Source organism: Cydia pomonella, chromosome 16 (genome assembly GCF_033807575.1).
Source record: "Cydia pomonella isolate Wapato2018A chromosome 16, ilCydPomo1, whole genome shotgun sequence".
Lineage (NCBI taxonomy): Eukaryota > Metazoa > Arthropoda > Insecta > Lepidoptera > Tortricidae > Cydia > Cydia pomonella.
Genome location: NC_084718.1, coordinates 10833675 through 10857050, shown reverse-complemented (window position 1 = coordinate 10857050; position 23376 = coordinate 10833675). Strand labels below are relative to the sequence as shown.

Here is a 23376-nt window from a genome sequence, read left to right as displayed (position 1 = left end):
ATCGAATTTATTTACACTAGGGGTACTGAATACCTTACTGACATTAAGATTTAAATCATTAGATGACATTTTGAGTACAATCACCCTATTAATGAATGAATGATATGAATGAAATTAATTTCATCCAGAAAATTATTTCCATATTAAGAAGGAAAAATTAAAACAAGTTTTTCATTGCATTAGGATTCATTTATTTTCAGTTAAGTAATTATTATTACAGGGGTGCTTAATTCTATATACATATATGATAAAACTCCTATAAAATAAATACATTCGTCATTATTTAATGTAAAATGTCTAATTACAATTTAGTATAAGGCATTTTGTGGGAACAATCGTGTTTATTGAAGCGTGATTTAGTAATATAGGTAAATAGATTTGATATAGGTACAGTACACAAAAATCACTCATAAATGACATACTTAACTAATATTCAACAACTTATTTATATATTTAACAACATTTTATTTAATCTACGAATACTAGTAGAAATTATACAAGAGATATTAACAATATGTGTGCCGAACTGTATAGTTAATATTTACATCTTAGAACTGAGAAGAATATTGTCAGTTCGAATTAATGAGGAACTCCAAAACTCCTTAACTAAATGAAAAATTAATTTATTAATTCTATCTTAACCTAGATAAAGCTGTAAATATAATACAATTTATACAGTAAGGCTAATTTAGTCTCACAATGTTTTAAAGGATAACTTAGTTTAACAGATTACCAAGGCACTATTGATATGTTTTTCGTAGTCATATTTTCAAAATAGCACAGGATAAAGACATTCAGAATATATTCGTGGGGAAAAATGCACCAACATTTTGGAGGTGTATTATTACTTCAAGAATAAATTCATTCATTTTTCCAATTAATGTTTTTTTTTTCAGATACGTCTTGTTCAATATTTTTAAACAAGGTTAATGAACTCTGCCCATATCCATGCCGCCGAGTTGTCCTAAGTACGGGTACCCGGACTTGGCTTCGCCGGGCGAGTGCGCGTGCGACGCGTAGTGAGCGTTCGTGCCGAAGAATGAACTGCAACAAAGGAAAACAAATGTTAGTTCCCACTTAATAATAAGTGTATCAAAACCAGAAATATTCACATTTATAGGAAAATGTGTGGCTACTTTTTAATAAGACACGTCAAGCAAAAAATATTCCGATTCACACAAAAAGTTAAACGCTACACGTGTTTTAATCAATCAAGCCATCAAGATGTAATACATTTATTAATTTGAATCAATCCATCACAGGGTTTAACCCTAGCTTAGCACTTAATCCGCTTGTAAGGGAAGAATAAGTGTTTCGCAGTTTTATATTGTGTTCCTTATGTAAACCACAAATAAAGCGTGGGAGGAAAATAATTATGAATGGATTAACGTATGTCGAGTGTAATTGACATACATACGCCGATCATTGAATACCGCTGAGAACCTATCGACCAACGAATTATTATGAACGTGTAATAATACGGTAGAGGCCCCTAATGCCCGTCTATACTTATGTATAAATGCTACTTAGTTTTGGCCTACCGGAGTGCGCAGTTTAAGTGAGGTCGGAATGATATGCAAGAGTTATATTTGACCGAACCAAATGGCATTCTCAAAAAGAACTCGTGACTAGAGCGCGCAGTTAAACTCTTTTTAGTGAATATGGTGGCTAATATGGTGGCTTAGTTATGTTATTAACGGTCATTAGTGTTGGTTAATTCTTGTCATAAGAAGTCGAATAAAGTTTTACAAATTTCTTAAACAATCCTGCGTGTTTCTCAAACGTTCAACTAGCCTACGTATTCAGGTTCATTTTAGGTTTTAATTACCTGCCATCTACATAGAATATAAGAAAGATTAAGTACTGAAAACATTTTTTTAAATAACGCAGACCGTCACAAAATGTTTATTGATATAGGTCGCAGCAAATTTTATTTTAATAAAATATGTAGCATAGTTTACTCTGAAAAGCCTCATTACCTAAAGAATTTTTGTGATTTTATGTTTTTTTTATTTCAATAAAATATAAATTACTTGATGTTTTGTTTATTTAGCCTTAATTTTGTATAACACCGAAAGATATACTTCTCTTAAACGCCCTATAAATAAGTCTGTTCTACAGGTGCAACTCCTCTATATAAATTTCCGCGGGCGATTATCGCGTGAGCCGAGAGCTCGATATCAAAATCGCATTGAACACTCGAAGTCGAACACGCGAACCGTGTGCCGCAGTTAGGAAGTCGAATGTAAATAGCTGCAGATAAGTTTTAATACTAGGCTCGCGTTAGTTTAATGCTCGGGTTCACTGCACTAATGTCACGTTCGGCCTCTCATTAATTGCCGCTATGCTCTCTACAAAGGAACGTGTGTTTATCCGTGTTTTCCGCCATGAATTGTGGTTACGAACATTGTTGCTCATAATCACACTTGACCTACGAATGTCGATGGAAAATTGTATTTGTATTAGTTTGCCCGAATAACTTAGACACAAGAGTTGAAGAAATATTCAGGAACACGTAACATTAAAAAGTCTCTCCCACTACATTCTACCTACACCAACTCAAAATTGCAAATCTAAAACCTTGTATTGGATCTCATGGAAGTAAATTAATTAAAACTTTGACGGATAATGAAATACAGGCTAAGCTGCTACACACCCGGCAGCAAACTGGCAATCACAATCGCTGTTTACGACCAATGACTGTGTTCTTAATTACAAGTTGCAAATGCATTACAATATCTTAGATGACTAAATAACTAACTCCTGCCCTATACAATCATAAAATATAACGATCAAAACACGTAACTTGCTGTATAATTGTAGAAACGTTTATAAAAGCGCTTATGAATTTAAATTGTAAATGCTTCGTCTACCGCGCGGAGCCGGAACGCGCCATATGGACGTAGGATAATTCGTTCTCCATATTCTCTGCTTTGCATTATATTTTTTGGCAGGCAGAGTAATAAGTACAATGCCGAGCACAATGGAGTTGCGTCAATCAAGCCACGTACAGGACTAGATAAGACAGACCGCCGAATAAACGTGGCTAACCTATATATTATTAGTGTGTCCGTCATTGTACGCGAAGAGATATTGTGTGTGGTCCAATGTGAGGTTTATAGACGTGCTTTGTCTCGATAACACAGATAAATGTCGTTGCCGTATAGAGTACAAAGCGACAATGAGTATGTCACATTCTCTTTCGACAAATTCACTTTGGTAGTAACACATTCTACGGCATACCTACCTAAATGCCTACACGACAACAAAACATGATTCTACCGCCTCGACGCTTTTACTCTTTCAAATTAACGTCTGACGGCAATATTTTAAGATTTCGTGAGAATTGAAATTAAGTGAGCAAAATTTTAATTAAAAATCGATCAAAAATCTCTATAAAATTCGCAGCCCTATGCATTCACGATCAGATCGGCGTATTACGAAGCTCGGGCTGTAATAACCACCCGCGCGCGGATAATGGCCGACTTCTTACACTCTTAATTGATTAGCGGCCGCTCGGACTAATGATAAAGGAAGGTGAAAAGAAATAAAATGGACGCACCCCGATTTGCGATCGAGCTCCCCGCTCCTGATAGCCACCGGTCGTTTTGCTACTCTAGTACCTTCGTCAATGAGTTCACCTATGCGTCTAGTAGCTTGTCCCTCCTCGCCAAACGCTAGTGACCAAAGAACAAATTATGTCATTGATAAATACAAACAGAAACCTACTTATTACAAAAACAATACTCATATCTGAGATTAGCCTAATGGGTAGCTATTTGTATCGTCAGCTGCAAAGGTCAGTTTTTATTAATGTAATTGTATATTCATCCGCACAATCACAGTCAGAATATGAGTAGCTGAGTATCAATCAATAATTCATAAGGCTACCTGCCCGCCGCCGGGCATTATTAAGACGTCATAGTTTGTGTTTATGAATTCAATGTGTTATTTTGTTTATATATTCAATGTGTTAGTTGCAATTTTAAATAATAGATAAGAGGTAAAAACTCACCTATAATTTTCTGGCCATGCACCGACTTCGGCTAATTTGTTCGAGGCATGTCCGCTGAGCTGTCTCGAGGTCCAGTGATTATGTGCGGACATGGCATGATCTTGTTTCGCATAGTCCCCGTAGCCATAAGGGTGGGATACAGGGTCGCTCGGACTCGCATATGTGGGGTGTTGGTAGGTTATCCCAGCACTCTGGTTAACTGACGGACTAGAAGCAGTGGGACTCGAACTGGGAGGTGTAGCATCGGCTGCTACTTGAAGAGGCGTGGCAAGTTCGGAGGAGTGGGAAAGCGGAGTCAGGTTTCCTGATGTGAATGAACTGGAGGTAGGAGGGTGTAAGGACGAAGCAGCTAATGCTGACTGACAAACTGACGGCGTTAACGCTGATTGATGCAAAGATGGAGCCAAGGCGGGGTTCAGAACGGAGCTTGATCCTAGTGCGGAGGAATATGACTGCTGCCAAGAAGCGCACTGAGCGTTGAAACTACTTGGAGGCTCGTATTGCTGGTGGACTGACGGGAAAGCGGATTGTAAGGACATCGTATTAAAGGCACTGAGTTGTTGAGAGTTAAGTTGCTTGCGTAGACGAGCTCTTCTGTTCGAAAACCATACCTACGGAAGAGAAAATTCAGTTGAAAACACATACTGGATTCATTTTGCCTTCGCTAAGCCTTGTAAAAGGCACTCATTTAAATTAATCCACTTCAGTCAAATGAAACTTGTCGCACAAAATATCCCCAGAGGCAATCGCTTAATAGATTTCATCCAAATTGAGATGCATTAGTTTGTATATTATTTCGTTAAAGTTCGCCTCAAATATATGTGAAAATGCTCTTTGATAGTATTTTGTTTACAAATTGTGTATTTACAGAGTCAATAAGAATAATGTTTAAGTTTGTAATAAAAACCTTATATAAAATTACATTGTAATGATACAATAAAAAAACTGAAAGGAAACAGTAGCGGCGCAACATATGGTAGCTAGATTACATGCGTAGGTTATAATTAATTATCAATGTAATTACGTCATTTTTAGGGTTCCGTAGCCAAATGGCAAAAAACGGAACCCTTATAGATTCGTCATGTCCGTCTGTCTGTCCGATTCTGTCACAGCCACTTTTTTCCGAAACTATAAAAGCTATACTGTTCAAACTTGGTAAGTAGATGTATTCTATGAACCGCATTATGATGTTTACACAAAAATAGAAAAAAAACAATAAATTTTGGGGGTTCCCTATACTTTGAACTGAAACTCAAAAAATCTTTTTTCATCAAACCCATACGTGTGGGGTATCTATGGATAGGTCTTTAAAAATGATATTGAGGTTTCTAATATCATTTTTTTCTAAACTGAAAAGTTTGCGCGAGAGACACTTCCAAAGTGGTAAAAAGTGTGTCCCCCCCCCCCCCCCCGTAACTTCTAAAATAACAGAATGAAAAATCTAAAAAAAATATATGATATACATTGCCATGCAAACTTCCACCGAAAATTGGTTCGAACGAGATCTAGTAAGTAGTTTTTTTTTAATACGTTATAAAAATTAAAAAAAAATTTTTTTTTCATCAAACCTATACGTGTGGGGTATCTAGGGATAGGTCTTCAAAAATGATATTTAGGTTTCTAATATCATTTTTTTCTAAGCTGAATAGTTTGCGCGAGAGACACTTCCAAAGTGAAAAAAAGTGTGTCCCCCCCCCTGTAACTTCTAAAATAACAGAATGAAAAATCTAAAAAAAATATATGATATACATTACCATGCAAACTTCCACCGAAAATTGGTTCGAACGAGATCTAGTAAGTAGTTTTTTTTTAATACGTTATAAAAATTAAAAAAAATTTTTTTTTTCATCAAACCCATACGTGTGGGGTATCTAGGGATAGGTCTTCAAAAATGATATTTAGGTTTCTAATATCATTTTTTTCTAAGCTGAATAGTTTGCGCGAGAGACACTTCCAAAGTGAAAAAAAGTGTGTCCCCCCCCCTGTAACTTCTAAAATAACAGAATGAAAAATCTAAAAAAAATATATGATATACATTACTATGCAAACTTCCACCGAAAATTGGTTTGAACGAGATCTAGTGAGTAGTTTTTTTTTAATACGTCAATAAATTTAAAAAAAAAAAATTGTCATCAAACCCATACGTGTGGGGTATCTATGGATAGGTCTTCAAAAATGATATTTAGGTTCCTAACACCATTTTTTTCTTAACTGAATAGTTTGCGCGAGAGACAGTTCCAAAGTGGTAAAATGTTGAACAAGATCTAGCAAGTAGATTTTTTTTAATACGTCTTAAATGGTACGGAACCCTTCATGCGCGAGTCCGACTCGCACTTGGCCGCTTTTTTACTATGCTCTTGCCTTAGGGGCGGGAATTGACTGTGATCCACAATACGTATTATTTATTGTACCCATCCATTTTCGAAATACAACATATTTCTTTCTTTGTTCACCCATCAAATTAGGAAAGTATAAAATGGTTTGCTGGGAAGCTACGTACCTGAACTCTGGCTTCAGTTAATTTGGTCTTCTGAGCAAGCTCTTCCCTGGTGTAAACGTCAGGGTACTGGGTCCTTGTGAACGCTCTCTCCAAGGCTTCGAGCTGATCACCAGAAAAAGTTGTTCGAGATCGGCGTTGCTTCCTTTTTAACGTAATTCCAGGTTCCGATTCAGTGTCAGAGTCTTCGCAAGAAGAGGGTCCTTCGAACAATGAAATAATTTGCTATCAGAAAAGGACATCTTAAAAACCTAGAGGATATTAAAATAGTTGCCAAACTGAGTTAATAAAAACAATTTCATGTTGTCATAAATCTTAACTTTCTAACGTTTCATAATTTTTCTGTTGTTTTATGTCGATTATCGTCGAGCTACCGCGGGGACCACACGCGGTCTTGATTAAATTAAACGTAACCACATTATAACAGCTAGTGAGTTTTTTTAGGCCTTTACAAAATTACATTACTTACGTCAAGACGTTGAATTAGATTAGTAAGCGACAGATGACGTAGATTTATAATTTGATTCGGTGTGCTTATTGTGATAAAATGTAATAAAAATGTGATTTGTAATGGGAGTGGGTGTCGGGAGATGCGAAAGTGCGGTACATGGTAATATTTCAGCGTAGGTAAGACTCGTGCGAGTTGCAAGCCGACCGTTAGTCGTCGTCACAGGGCGAGCACGAACTGCAAATTTTCAATACGCGCTTGGCAAAGGCGAATGGTAAAGGGGCCGCTTTTCCAGTGTACTTTAGCCGCGCACAACTTAATATGCATAATCTTATCGCGCGCAGAATCTCTCCGGCGAAACCGCCGTCGCCGAACCGGGATATTAGGAGCGCCATTTTATATTGGATAGCTATACGGTACAAGACGTGCAGTACGGACAGATTGTCGTAATGCAAGGCCCGCGGCCAAACGCGATGGGATAATAACAGCTTTGGGTACTAATTTCATTTTTATAACCTACAATTTCGAAGCCGACACAAGGGGCGCTGCCGTGGCGTGCGCCCGCTTCACTTTTACCTTGATTATTAACTTTATACGCCATTTTGCGAAGTTTGCAAACGTTCCGACAATCTCATTATAGGTATAAATTTATAATAATAGTGGGCTTTGAACTAAATTAAGTGATTATGGGCTTAAATGAGCGTTAAGGACTACGATGACACGGCGAGTTATTAACGCATCATTAGCTCGAAGGTTCCGTCAGAGTCGGAAACTTCTCAAACAAATTTGTAAATCACCAAGGATTTCTGCATAAACCCCGGTTGCTAAACGAGAGGAGCAAATAAGTTCAACCTAACTAAAAATAAATATAAAAAGATACTACGCAGTATAGGCAGCGTTTTTAGGGTTCCGTAGCCAAATGGCAAAAAACGGAACCCTTATAGATTCGTCATGTCCGTCTGTCTGTCCGATTCTGTCACAGCCACTTTTTTCCGAAACTATAAAAGCTATACTGTTCAAACTTGGTAAGTAGATGTATTCTATGAACCGCATTATGATGTTTACACAAAAATAGAAAAAAAACAATAAATTTTGGGGGTTCCCTATACTTTGAACTGAAACTCAAAAAATCTTTTTTCATCAAACCCATACGTGTGGGGTATCTATGGATAGGTCTTTAAAAATGATATTGAGGTTTCTAATATCATTTTTTTCTAAACTGAAAAGTTTGCGCGAGAGACACTTCCAAAGTGGTAAAAAGTGTGTCCCCCCCCCCCGTAACTTCTAAAATAACAGAATGAAAAATCTAAAAAAAATATATGATATACATTGCCATGCAAACTTCCACCGAAAATTGGTTCGAACGAGATCTAGTAAGTAGTTTTTTTTTAATACGTTATAAAAATTAAAAAAATTTTTTTTTTTCATCAAACCTATACGTGTGGGGTATCTAGGGATAGGTCTTCAAAAATGATATTTAGGTTTCTAATATCATTTTTTTCTAAGCTGAATAGTTTGCGCGAGAGACACTTCCAAAGTGAAAAAAAGTGTGTCCCCCCCCCTGTAACTTCTAAAATAACAGAATGAAAAATCTAAAAAAAATATATGATATACATTACCATGCAAACTTCCACCGAAAATTGGTTCGAACGAGATCTAGTAAGTAGTTTTTTTTTAATACGTTATAAAAATTAAAAAAATTTTTTTTTTCATCAAACCCATACGTGTGGGGTATCTAGGGATAGGTCTTCAAAAATGATATTTAGGTTTCTAATATCATTTTTTTCTAAGCTGAATAGTTTGCGCGAGAGACACTTCCAAAGTGAAAAAAAGTGTGTCCCCCCCCCTGTAACTTCTAAAATAACAGAATGAAAAATCTAAAAAAAATATATGATATACATTACTATGCAAACTTCCACCGAAAATTGGTTTGAACGAGATCTAGTGAGTAGTTTTTTTTTAATACGTCAATAAATTTAAAAAAAAAAAATTGTCATCAAACCCATACGTGTGGGGTATCTATGGATAGGTCTTCAAAAATGATATTTAGGTTCCTAACACCATTTTTTTCTTAACTGAATAGTTTGCGCGAGAGACAGTTCCAAAGTGGTAAAATGTTGAACAAGATCTAGCAAGTAGATTTTTTTTAATACGTCTTAAATGGTACGGAACCCTTCATGCGCGAGTCCGACTCGCACTTGGCCGCTTTTTTATATACTGAGAGGTAAGTACAATAGCGAACTCGAGTAATAAAAAGTTTTATGCAAACACTCGCAGGAAGTGTTTCCTTCAAACATCGGAACGTGCGAAACTCGGTCTAGTGCTCAGTGCAGTCTACATATGCGAATATTTTTTTCACGAAATGAAGTGTCCTTTACGGATAGTTCACACTTCGTTTGTAGAGAACGTGAACAAAAAACACTTATATCCACTTTTAACGGGCGCTCAAATCATAGACAAATCACAATTATCATTGCAAATGGAGACAAATCATAGGTAAGTTTGTACACTTACCTAGAATACCATCAATGCTGTGATTTCTCCTAGGATCTGATTCATCCCTTTTGCCTCCTCTTATTAGCCTCGATATGGAACTGACTGACGGTGCAGTGTTTTTATCACAGATTCCTTCTTTTATAAGTTTATCTCTAATTTCCCAGGAAAATATACCTGGGTTTTGTCTCTTCAGTTCTTCGATCCTGTTTTCAACTTCAGGCGTCGCCACTCTCGGTTTAGATCCTCCGATCACACCAGGGCGGATTGAACCAGTTTCCTGATGACAAAACAATACAGATTAAAGTATCTGTTAAATTATGTCAAGTCCAAATCACAGAAAACAAATCACGAATAAACTCTTTATGTGCTCACCTGATATCTATTGAGGATCTTGGAGACGCAGCCGTGCGAGACCCGTAGTTGACGTGAGATGACGCAGGGCCTAACGCCCGCCGCGGCCATCTCCACGATTTTCAGCCGGATATGGTTGGGCAAAGGTCTCCCATTAATAAAAACCCCACCCAGTTGGTTCATTCGGCCCTGACCTGAAACAAGCAACACATATTGAATCGGATTCAACAACAGCAGTTTGCGAATGAGTTTATTATTAAAGCAAGTTCAAAATGTTTTCTTTCATTTTCAATGCAGCGTAAACGGATGGATAACAACAACTACTACATACATGAGTTTATAAGTGCGCATTGCCAACGTTCATCTAGCAATTTAACGTTCCATTTCATGTGTTCTCAACCGGGAGTATCGAATTTCTTTAACACGAATGCGGTGAAGCGGAGGCCATAATGTTTTTCTGATAATTTGGAACCAAGATAATATATGTCAGATTTATAACTTAATTGGATTTTAAGAAGTCTTGTATAAAATAAAACTCCTACATTGTTTCTCTTGAGAAAAGTTAGTGATAATTTGTGTAATAGGCAAAATATCTTTTTATAGTTAAATTAGAACTACATACGTAGACCCGCAAAATGAATTTCTTAAGAACTAATATTAAGATGCATTGAAAACTAATTGCAAATAAGCCCTATGGGAAACGGAGGTGGGTTAAAAGTGTCGCTATTATAATCGCATCACGCGCTGGGACCACCTATCGTCAAAGGACGCCGCCGCTTCTTGATTTTTGCAATTGCATTGTGAACTTCTATTGAGATGAGTCCCAGATCAAAAAAATATTATACAAGAATGTGGGGTAAATTGTGCCGTGAATGACTTGGACTAAGGGCTTGCATGAAATATTATTTATGAAGCAACGTAGTATGATATAAATTATTCATGCAGAAACATCGTTTCAATTGATTTTACTATTGAACTAAAAGGAAATCGGTTTCTTACGCTTTAATATTTATATGTATATAATACACATGGAAGTAATAATTTTAATTTATTAATTAGTGAATATAGATATTATAGTCAAAAATTTGTAAAAAGCTTTAAGCACTCTGCCAAACGACTCGTATATTTCATATGTAGGTTTAATTAATAACTAGAGCATAACAAAAAGTAGATTAATAGCATCAAATTTATCTCAAATATCCATCCACCTACCCTAAATTTGACGGACAATATATCCCAACAAAAAAATAACAGTGGCAAGTGGCATCTTCCACTTGTGAAGGCATTTATAGTTTATCAATTTCAAATAATTCCACAAAGGTGCCGCCTCGTGTAAAGCCCTAGACCCCTGCTGAGAACCACCAATCAATTAGACAACATGTCAACAAGTATGTCCTTTGATATGATATACGGAGGTGTCTGTTCGGTTGTTAGACAACCAAGAATAAACCGTAACGCAAACAACTTATGGTCAGTAATTGGGACACCCAACATATCGCATTTGTAGCTGAAGGAAGATGGCACAAATTTATATCTATGAACTCTAAACTGTAAATCTCAAAGTTCATTGTTGTGTGGCAGAAAGTGACCTTTTCAAGCCTACTGGACTCTCGTTCTGCGAGTGATCCTCTTTTTTTGTCGGACCCCGTAGACGCTGCGGTGCCTCGAAAGCCTCGTGTTTTTGAGAGTTAATTTTATGTTCCCGAAATATTTATGACGCATAACGCGTTCATAATAACTCCGCTATACAAATGTGGGTGGCTTTGTAATAATGTATCACTTCATTATAATCATTATATTTCTCACTCTTGCTAGCAATGAGTGATAACTGATGCAATCTGGATATACAATGTAATTGTTATGTAGCTGAACTGTATACGTAATATTTAAATTCAACTTACTTAATATAGTAGTTATTAAATAAAAATCTTATAAGTATTACGTGTACATGTTCATATTTTTTACTTTTCTAATGTGGAACTTACCACATTACAATCTATAAATTGTATATACAGATGTCAATCACAATAAAAAAATCAACTCTGGCCAACGTGGGACTCGAACCCTCATCTTACCGGACTCATCTCATCGGCATCGGATCTCATCGGCATCTTTGGACCGGTAATCCAAAGATGTGGGTTCGCGTCCCGCGTTGGCCAGAGTTGATCATCGTTATTTTTTTCATTGTGATTGACATCTGTACATACTATATATTACGTTGTGTACGTTATACTCAATAACGTTACAACGAATATACATAATAAAGATATTGTAATAAAATTATCGGTAGCCACAGTCAATAGGATGGAATAAAAACGATATAGCTTTACACCTAGTAAACGCTTTCATATCCAAACAGGATACAAAGCGAACAATTGACAAAAGGCACACAAGCCTTCAAAAAAATCTATTGTAGGTACAATGCGTAATACAGTTCGCAAACATAGTAACACTATTATCGCAAAAGGAGGCAAAGTTAACAACAAATTCAAACATTCATTGGCAACTAATCGTCCGGAAGAGCTTTGCGAACATGCACAAGTTGGCCACGATAAAGGCCGCTGCTAGGGTGGCACCGATGTGGAGCACCGACATCAACAACTCAACGAACAAAAAATGCATGTTAGTAGAGTAGATCGGTTTCCGAAAAAAGTGCGCAACGCAACGTTAGAAGTTACTCACGCGTTTTATTCATCACAGGACTTCCCTCTACGGCTTTAAATAACACACTAACAGTTTTCTCGGCTACAGATATCGGAATGTGGAAAGCATAAAATTTTCTCACAATCAAATAATCTTGTTGCAATTCGTTCAACCGCTGCATTCTTGTTGAGCTAAATTGAAACAGAGTCAATCATTTAAACTTAAATGCAAGAGCCCAGCCGTGACGGAATAAATGAAGATTTTGAATTCACCATTGGTGTTTCTGTGTCAACTTTAATTAGCAATCACACTTTTATCAACCTCTGCATCTGGTTAATTGCGGTTGTCATTGGAAGGGTTGAGATTGGATTTCTTTGACCTTCCGGCATTGCGTAGAATTTCGTTTTCAATTTGATCGAGTTTGATTTGGTAATCGTCTTAAAGAGTTTCACTGCGCTTTGTTTTGCGTTAATTGGTGTCAATGGCCTTTGACTAATTACTTTTGCCCTTCGCATTTATTGCAGCCGTAATCGAAAGCAACTGTATTATTTGTGCGGCTTCATAAAGCTAAAACTGCACGCTGCTGCAAGGTGATAGACATGCCGCAACGAGTAAGCCCTAATTCCATAATCATACAATTACAGGTGAGGTGATATGATATCTCCTCCAAGCTCACAATTAACCAAAAAACTAAAGAATGATAAAATGTTCTACATATACTACTGCTAGTACATTTAATTTCGTAAGTATTATAAATCGCCAATGTTTTAGAAGCTTTCGTAACAAATTGAAGCATTACTTCCGATTACTATAGGTACACTTTACAAATGCGCCGTATAAATACTCACAATAAACGTCTTGTAAATTAATTTACCGTGTGGTGTGTGAACGCTAGTACCTTATACAATTTATTCTGCTGCTTCGCGCCAACAACGGTACAGTGATAGTTTGTTGTGTTTCAAGTCGATATCGTGGTGTGTAAATAAATCGTAAACCCCATTTTCACAATCATAATATGTTTCTGCTTGCAAATCAATTTCACGTAACGACATTAATATGCCTACAGTAAAATTTATATGACGTTTAACGTCTCATGCCACGCCGCTTTCTTCCACATGAGTTGCGCGGACGATAACCGCTCGTTCCGCTAACGCTGGTCATAGTTCAAGGCACTGAATTAACGCCGTGTGGAAACGTGCGCTTACACAGCACAGCCTAGGTACGCTGTAAACTGATTCGCTAATTATAAATATAGAAACGTTATTTAACTTATTTATATTACGTCGAAACATTTTGAAAAAGTGTTTTTTTATTACCGAATGAAATATTGATGTAGCTATTGAAAAGGGTTACTAAATTATCAACTTATCACACTGCCCTTAAGCAAGCAAAAGTTTACCTAACGTAAATTCATAGCAAATTGTACCTATTCGAATAAATTTGTTTTTAATTCAAGTAAAATAAATATATTTCAACATAAGAACTAGGTTTATCATACTTGGATGACAATCGTGTTTCGATATTGACACGAGATTTCTACTCCGTAACCTGTTAAAAGTCATCTATAGACTAATAAAATTATCTATTACTATCCAAAATCAAGCAACAATGAGAAGAAATGCCATCTGAATAGGCTTTCGAATTGGGCGGCGTCGACAAAGGCTGTGTCATTCCATTAAGCCTTCTTCAAGAGTGGAGGTCTGTGTGGCCCGTGGCAGCGCGCGCGCCGCCACAAATGTAGCGCGGTCGAATATCAAATCAGTTCTATTATACTTTCATACTGAGCATTTGACAACCTTTTTGACGTATTGGTTTGTGCAATCGGTCACAAAGCGGTCGTTCTACGGCACCATACTTTCTATGTTTATTATTAACCCAAGTTTTTTTACACTAACTTAGTTTAAGCATGATGAGAACCTACAGACTTTCAAAAATGCGTCAACCTTCATCAGTCACAAATAAAAAGCTGTTCATAGCTTATCTACTTCCTAGAGTTGGAATAAGCTGGCATTTATAAAATAAAAAACATTTTTATATCGCGAACAGTTGATAATAATAACTTGATATAGGTACCTATAGCAAAATAAAAATTGAATTACCGAATTAATATGTTTTACTCAATATTACAGCGCATTTAGCTCTTACAACGATACTTACTTATAACAGACGTAAAGTAGTTATGTGTAATAGACAACAACAGACTCAGGTGGCGGCAACCGGTAAAGACAAATATTCTAATAACCAATATGAAATGAGAGTGCCATTGAAGGTGCAGCAACTGTTCAAACGAAGCAGCCTTTCGGCAAGTCGAGCTAGAACCGAACGTGTAGCCTTACCTCCGTAATGAATGGAACAGAATATTTTATTTCAATATAATGGCGTATGTTTAAGAATGCCCTGTTTGACCTCATTCATATTCAGACCGAGTTATATACCGATTTGACGGACTCTTTCTTTTCTGGTTAGAAATGACTCTTTTGAGTCATGTTGCCGCTCCCAGTCCATAATGTAGTCAGTTGAAAGTACTTAGGTACGAGTACGGAAGCTAAGTGGACTTAATATTATGAAACTGCTTGTATAATGAATAATTAATGGCCTTTATTGCCTCGCTTATTGAAAGTAGAGCAAAGCAATGTACGCCCTGTAGCATTAATTTAAATACTAGGGTACCTACTGAAATATCAATATAAGGTATACATATCAGATAATATGAAATTATTTTAGTTTCGTAAAAAAATACAACACTTGAGTCAGCTTACATATTTTACAGCGTACATGTAATATAATAATAATTTACTTTCGTAAAGATTACAAACTACCCCTTTTTGTATGAGTAGTAGTAAATATTGAAGTAAGATGGAATTAGTTTAAGTATCGCTAAAACGTCTAACTGCAAAACAGCGATCGTTTATCGCTCAGTAAATTTGCGAGCCCTCTGGTAATTGCAAAGAGTTTATATTTTAATGGAACAATGATACCCTGATCGATGACCGGGCCGTGCACGTGAGCTATTTCGCGCTAAGCTCCACTTCCGCCGAAGAAAGACGCAAGTGAACATTATAATATCTTAACAGTTATTTTCTATTCAACAAGAAAAAAACAAAAGGGTAGAAGTTTATTACCGAATGCTCAGGTTAAAAATAAAAATAATATAGTTATTGTGACTTTGTGATAAGGCTGCTTTCGTATGAAAAGCCTTACATGTATGAACTATTATGCAAAACATGCAAGCAATGCGTGGGTCCCAAGTAATCACACATAAATACTTATAGTACTTACTATAATATATTATTTTAAATATATGTCCTTCTTACTGCAAGAGCGGTCTGAGCGAGTGCGAAAGAGAAGTGTTGACGTCGCGAAATATGGGAAAAGCTGGCGGCGATGGAGATTTTGATCAGCCTCGGCGCATTTATCAGATTTGCGTCGTCTTTAGCCATCTTATCGGTAATCGCTATGAAATTTATCTTATTATGTATCTAGTTTTCTAGTTTCCTATAAGCAACCACTTGCTAACGCTACATTGACTGTCAATTTGTTGAATTTGTATTATCAACCATGTAGATTTAGACCAAGCTAAGTAGGCAGCGATTTTGCTAGCCCAGACAGTGCAAGTATTATATAAACGTCATAATTTCATAGAAGTTTGTCGTTTATAGTGACACTTGCACGGTATGGGCTATCAATATCGCTGCCAACTTAGCTTGGTCTAACTCTTGTTATTTTGATGAAAAACCTTCATGGACCCATTCTCCTAATCACGGAATATGAAATTAAAAAAATATATATGCAGGCACTAATAAATTGAAGCGAGCTCCTTAGCCTAATAAATTGAAAACACTCCCAGTAAGCATTCGTAGTATCCTAATATCAATTTGTTTATTAATAGATCGTCATGAGTAATGGCAAGTAAGCGCCCCGGAGGCCGAAGGCCCGAGCAGGCATTTCGCCGGCCGCGGAGGAGGCGGGGGGCGCGTCATATTATGCGGCTAAAAGAGCCTGTCGGTGCCTTTGATCTGCGCGGACGCTGTGTGCGTGCGCCGAGATGTGCACCGCTTGTCGGTCCTTGATATGAATGTGACTAAACTTTGATTATGGTAGTGAACTCTTTGTAGAGGTCAATTCTTGTAGATATGTGGTTGATTAATCACAAAAATGTATCACACTATTTCAAGAAATTCTTAATTCTTTGATCAAAATAGACAAATCAAATCTGAGAGCTTTTTAGATCAGGTTTGATAAATATTCCCTCGAAAGTGTGGTAAATTACAAGGTGCGCATGCGCAAGTTGCCGATCGGTATCGCGCATCAGCGAGTCCGTCACCTATCCCGAGGCGCATCTGATTGCGCCGACCGACCCGCGACCGTCATCGAATGCATTATGCGGTTTTGTGTCGATTTAACTCACATTTAGGAATGTCTCTCTTTTAATAGAGTCAATATTCAAGTTTTTACTGTTTAGAAGTGTATCTTACCATTTCTTAATTATAAATTGCTTTAAGCAGTTTAGGCGATTATGTACATTATAGGTATAAAGGAGTTTAAAAATCCATCAACATTTTCACACAAATCATTGATCATCGCATTTGCGACAATAATCTCCTTCGGCTTTGCGTATTAAACAAATGTTTTCTGACATCAACAGCGCATCAGAGCGGGCGTGTGACACTAATTCCGACTTACATCGAAAAGTCGTATAAATTGGAGTCGAATTATAAATTCAAACATTTTTAATAACACGAAAGGCTGACCGCCCGGCGCGCGTTTGATTGTGACTCACATACTTAAATATACCGGATAAAACTTTTTAATCATCTAGGTGTCTGTTTAATAATTAGTATTAATTAGTTATTGTAGCTTTAACGCCAATTATGAAAAATGGCCATTAGATATAACTCTTGACGACTCTGACAAAATACATAAACAATAAAAGTAGCGAAACAGTAACCTACATTTTTTTTATTTTCAACTACATAATCCACTTTGTACCTACTTATATTAAAAACATTATATTTAAAATAAAGATTTTGTTAAGTAAGAAAATACTTGACTCCTAAAACATTCCAAAGATGACGTAGAGTTGCGGAGAAAAAATGAGTTCGTCGGCATTCTTCAATAGCGCGCGCTCTCTTTCTTACTTAACCCTTCTGCATTCATTCATCCTGTTCTGTTTTCAATTTAGCTTAGACGAAACAGGTCATAAGTCGAAGTGACATTTTTAACAATGCAGTCGAAATGTTTTCGTATGGTAATGATTTATGTGTAAAACCGTCACAGCGAGTGCTTTTTGGAACAGTATTCGTTGTTATTTATACGCGTTAAACCTTTGCCGCATGGAAACAATGGAATATTTAATTTCTGAATACCTATAATTTCCAGCAAGTTGCAACGAATAGTACTCACCTATTGCGCCGATCTAACTTGACATTTTAAAGTGTGAGAACTTAAGCTTCCGTTTCGTAGCGACATAAAGTAATAAATTTAAAGGGCCATAAAAAACAACAGTCCCAAGTCTGAAACGGTTATTCTTCAAACCGAACTGTCGTCGGCTGTCATAAAAATATCGATACGAAGAAAGGACATTTGAAAACAAAAGTAAGTCAAAATTTTATGCGGGGTAAAAATTTCTTTTAGAACTAGTTATAATAAACTGAGAAAGATCGATTCTTGGTGTTTTGAATACAGGGAATAAAGAATAAACCCCGTATAATTGTCTAATTTAAATTTGTTTTGTACACTCTTGAATAACTGTACATATTCTAAAGTCAACAAGAAAATTAGAACTAACTAAATTGAAAATATAAAATGTTTAGTAGTAGTACCGGATTTCAAGCTGATTGCTAGCCATCGCAAAAATAATAAGTATTGTGTGATCACTCCTCAAAAGATGATATGTAGATAAACGACAGAGAAACCGATATATAAAAATGTATATATCAGATTAAGTTAATTCTATTATTTTTTTTTTGTAGGTTTAGTCGTTTAACAATTAATGATGGTGATTTGAATCAAAACAATACCGTTTTCGGGGTGGTGATAGGTTACAAAGTTAACATTAATGTAGATATTTTGAAAGGATAACCAATTATTATCCATCACAAAAAAATAAAACTTATAGATTTCAACAAAATATTACACTGCCCTTCTGATAAGCCGATTATAATAATTATTAGCAATGACGGTTAGGTACAATAATCTAAAGTTATAGTCGCTATATAGATATCGAATTATTTAGGTGTTCAGTGTTTATAATAACTAGATCAAGATCAATAGAAAGTTAAACAAAGCAAATATTACAATAGAAGCTCGTCTAGTTCGTGACAGAAATTCTTTATTGAACTGGAGACATTTTTTTCTAAAGCATGTCCTTGGCCATTTCGGGTCTAACGAGGTTGAGTTAAAAAACAATTGTTCTTAGAACAGTTTATTTAATATAACAGCGCGCGAGGATGAAATATTGCTATATTGCTAGCAATAAAAAGGAACTTAGGGTTTTAGAATTCCCATGAATCTATGTGTCTCGTTGCGCAAGGTGTTGACCATAATAAACATTTTACAAAAAGAAGTGTCTGTATTTTAATAGTACCCTGCGTTAACTAATACTACTATTTTTTCTTTACATTGAAATAAAATAAGCAAAGTTTGATGCAAGAGGAACGACAAGAAGAAAATTATCCATCTCCATACTATTTCGCAAAATGCCCCATTTTATTAAATCTAGTATGGATACGAATAACATGTTTTATATGATTAATAAGTAGGTGGGTTGGTATATTGATATTTATATCTTATAAATATGTACCTACATGTAGGCAGGATTATATTTGAGAGTTATGGACATAAAAAGGTACTTACTTCTTCTCATCTAATACCATGTTTCCGTACCTATTCATCTCCGTCTAGAATAAGAATGTCTTTCGAATTATTATACTACCTAAGCAGATATTTAGTTTCGTTTCTTTTTTATTATTTAAAGCATCACCTAATTAAATTCGTAGGTATATTGTTTTAGTTTAAACAACCCGTCCCCGTCTCGCACGGGTTACACAAAACCTTAACAAATTATGCACCTAAACCTTCCTCAAGAATCACTCTATTTATAGGAGTAAAATGCATGAAAATCCGTTCAGTAGTTTTTTTGTTTATCGCGAACATACATACATACAAACAGACGCGGCGGGGGACATTATTTCATAAGGTGTAGTGATATATTGAATAATTAACCGTTTTTTTATGCAGACCATTAAATTATTTTACAGCAATTCGTGGATAATGTCGTTGGCTATGCATAGGTATATATGTATTAATTTTATATATACAAAAATATAAGATGACATTAACCCCCGAAAAAAGATTGTTATCCCATAAATTTATAAAATTAATTAGATATGTAAATTTTAGTACAGTAAGTATGTGAAAAGAATTATTTTCTCTTTGGATAAAATATTTAGAAAGTATAACGACTTATACAATATCCGGCGGATCATTAAGATTATAACATTTGTATCTAAGGAATTATTTCAGTGATCTGCAACAAGTAGAATTTTTCATATACATATACAGTCTGCCTACTATCCGCTTAGCACCTTTGCATACAATCTTCTATGCAGGAGCCCGTATAAGTGACCCCCCACGTTTTTGACGGTACCTAGGAACCTAATATACTAACGTATGAATTAACACACATTGTTCACTCCATTACTGACATCCCACATAATCATTTAGCCAAACTAATAACGCATGTTTGAAAAAGCACCTAATATAGCAATACTTAATATAAAACATATTATATATATACACTTCTGACATTGCGATATACTTTTCAGTTGATCAGTGGGAAAAACTAGCTAATAATCGGCCCTTTCAATCAATGACAATTATTTTTGTAGAAAAGTCACCGCTTCTACCCTTAATTATAGTTTGAGGTGCTACCTACCTAATCAGTATTATTTATTGTATATAAATTGACGAGTTTATTCAATCCATACCGGTGAACAATTCAATGTTTTGAAAAAAATACTGCAAAATGATAAAAATAACTTAAAATAACAACATTTTCAGTTACATATTTTTCCAAATAGGTAACTGTCATGATAAAAAAAAAAAACATTTAATCTGCAACCCCAAAACTTACCTTGAAAAGAATATCCTGTGAAGTACGGAGTCATGTTCAGAGTTGAAACAGCCATCGACGCTAGAAACCGTAGCGAAGATGCAGGACTAACACCGGATCAGTCCAAACACAAAAGTCCTGAAGATCACTCTGGATGTTTCACTATCACAACTTGCACGCAGACATGATAACCTAAAAGAAACGTGTGTCTAATCCGTGTTGCTTTGAAGACAGCTCGGTGCCCACTGACGTGTGATGTAAAGATGTATTTCGACTCTCAAGTGTAATCTTTCACAATCAGCGGTGCAACAAAAAATGATCAAACTGGCCGCCTCCGCAGCCTTCCAAACCTCTCCGTCCGAGCACTTGTCTCTTTCTGACGCCCGAACTGCTACATCGGCCAGAATTGACCCGATCACAAATTCATCGTTCTCGGTCTTAATTTCTTAAAATATCCTTTTCACTTCTTAAGTAATCTTCAAGTGGTCTAAACCAAGAACTATTTCTTCAGTCAGTTACACTTTTTCTGGCACTATATATTCTAAAAATGATATCAAAATTTACAGCGGCCGGTGAAAGAGCGAGACGGTATGAATATTTGGATCCAGTATCTTCAAAGCGAAGCGCTTACATTAACAATGTGTGAGTCGCGCCTGAGTCGCCGTTCCGTGACGAAAAACATGAGGCGTGTTGCCACAACGATCTATGCCTACAGCGGTCGCCGATTGGTCGAAATTTGTTTAGGGCGGAGTTTTGGTGCACACTTTGAAAATCAACCGGTATTTCTGTGTGAGTTAATTGCATTGTTGATCTGTGTTCGTGTTGAGTACCATTTTATTTCCAAAGTAATATTTTTTCAGCAATAGGTACGTTTCTTTGAGGCATACCTTTATTTAATTCACATATGTATAATGGTTTTCGACAAATGTTAAACCATTATCTTAATTTACATAAAAATATACAAAGTATAAAAATCCGACTAATTTAAAAAAAATATGACTATCACATTTTTAATTATTATAATAAAATTGAATAAAAACTTCATAAGGTTGTTAGATGACCACAATAATTAGGTAACATCATGTTTTTCGTCTTAATCCATACAAATCCAGTAGTGTTTAAAATCTAGTAAGAAAACATGAATATTACATTTTGTAAGATTGCATAGAGTTAAAAATTCATTTTAAGTTTTTACCTAAAATAATAAAAATAAAAACACATTTACTGAAATTTCAGTTACAGCCACGTCCGCGAGAACACATCTTTCAATTTCAATCGGGTGAGCGTAGGCCGTGGCCGCCAGAGGCTAGTGACTGGATGGGCAGATAACATCCTTATTTTAAGGTGGAATATTCAATTACCAACCTTACACTTTCCATACTTGGTAACATTTTTTCTTATCTAAATGTTATATTACCTAGTAAATCTTATCTAGTAATCTATATTTAAATATTACTTTAAGCACGACCTTCAATTTTTGTGATAAAAATAGATCCAAATTTCTATAAAAATATTTATATAAGGTATAACAAAAATATTGGGAATCCGTTTAAGGGTATATTCAGTATCGTGTTCTGATTATGAACAATAAAAGAAAAAAAAATGACGCAAAAAAAAAAAAACTGCTATGGAGCAGGGCGTCCAAGTCAACCAACTCTCTATACAAAGGTCAAAAATATTTTGCGTCTAAACTTTTTTCTTCTATATTTTTCTAATTAGAACACGATACCGAATAAGCCCTTAATCGGATCCCCACTATTTTTGTAACAACCTGTAGAGTTATTTACCAATGGTACTTAAATAAAGTGGCTGGACTTTTAAGTAAAATAAGTAAATAACTCCAAAAGTACCACCAACTTATTTTAAATAATTTTTAATACAGTTGCTCAAAAAGTGCTACTTTACGTAGCTGTTTAGCGTGCGGAAAGTTGGATTTCGCGACCTAGTGCTTTTTACTTTTCCACTTGTTCCAATTCATGACTACGTATTGATGAGTGTTAACGTTAGTTTCATTTAAAAGTCGTAATCAACATAAAAACCTACTGTTAATGTAAAAATAATAAATATGAGCATATTTCATATTTTATTACTTACCTCTTCATCATTATAACACGTTTATTTTTGAATATTGAATATTGAAAAACCGTTCTTAATAAGTTGTCTGAATGGAACGGAATAGCTGCCGAAACGCCTGTCAAAGCAGAGACGTTTTTCTTACTGCAAGAATATTTTAAGTTTCCAAAGGCAACATTCGATATTGTTTTTATACAATTTAAATAAACGATACACAAATAATCTTAAATAATGATACTTAGGTAATAATAGTATAATATTTTATATTTACAATTGTTTCTGTCTTATAGAACATGCATAAAAAAAGTACTTGTTGTTTTTCTTATTTTTTCGCAACTGTATTAAAAAACGTCGTTCGATACACGTGCGGAAATGTCATTCTTCACTCGTCCCGAGTCTTGCCCGAATTTCACTTACCCCCTTCGTTGCACAATGTACGAGTACTATAACGTCCTAATTTTGATAGCAGCTATATAGATACGATTTAATTACTTACAAGGAAGGGTAACGAACTGTCCGGCTACGAGTTGATTTTTTGATGTGTTAGAGAGTAGTCTAAAATAACAGACATATTTTTTTGTTGCCCAATCCCAACCTATTGGGAGAAATTGCCTTCCAAAGTACTGAAAAATGACTAATCCCTATAACTTCTGTTTTGAGTATTGTTCCAGCAAATAACTAGTTCATCACTGGTTTGATTATAATTATGTTTGGAAACATGGAAAAATAATTACCGTAAA

The 23376-nt window shown here is 35.6% G+C and overlaps 1 protein-coding gene across 4 annotated transcripts; it reads right to left on the bottom strand.

Annotated features, from left to right (window-relative positions):
• Window positions 1–167: 167 nt before the first annotated feature.
• On the bottom strand, window positions 168–21556 carry LOC133526148 (protein gooseberry). Of its 4 annotated transcripts, XR_009800697.1 has the most exons (7): window positions 12490–13599; window positions 9829–10001; window positions 9475–9733; window positions 6516–6715; window positions 4016–4626; window positions 3563–3677; window positions 905–1044 (listed from the first exon to the last, which is right to left on the bottom strand). XR_009800697.1 is itself a non-coding variant. In XM_061862630.1 (6 exons), exons 1-6 carry the CDS (start codon window positions 20637–20639, stop codon window positions 927–929), a joined length of 1416 nt encoding a protein of 471 aa, XP_061718614.1. In that variant the 5' UTR covers window positions 20640–21556; the 3' UTR covers window positions 168–926. The 4 variants fall into 4 exon arrangements, 3 of the variants coding, with proteins under 3 accessions (XP_061718614.1, XP_061718613.1, XP_061718615.1); XM_061862630.1 differs by lacking the exons at window positions 3563–3677; window positions 12490–13599 and adding an exon at window positions 20585–21556 and having other exon boundaries at window positions 168–1044; XM_061862629.1 differs by lacking the exon at window positions 3563–3677 and having other exon boundaries at window positions 168–1044.
• Window positions 21557–23376: the final 1820 nt, after the last annotated feature.

Bases quoted from the DNA above. Each gene is read 5' to 3' on its own strand.
- LOC133526148 (XM_061862629.1), bottom strand. From the start codon at position 12,631: ATGCAGCGGTTGAACGAATTGCAACAAGATTATTTGATTGTGAGAAAA. The intron at 6,716-9,474 runs GTAAGTGTACAA...CATTGTTCGAAG, and splicing joins CAGCATTGATGGTATTCTAG to GACCCTCTTCTTGCGAAGAC. The intron at 1,045-4,015 runs GTGAGTTTTTAC...CCTTTGTTGCAG, and splicing joins GCATGGCCAGAAAATTATAG to TTCATTCTTCGGCACGAACG.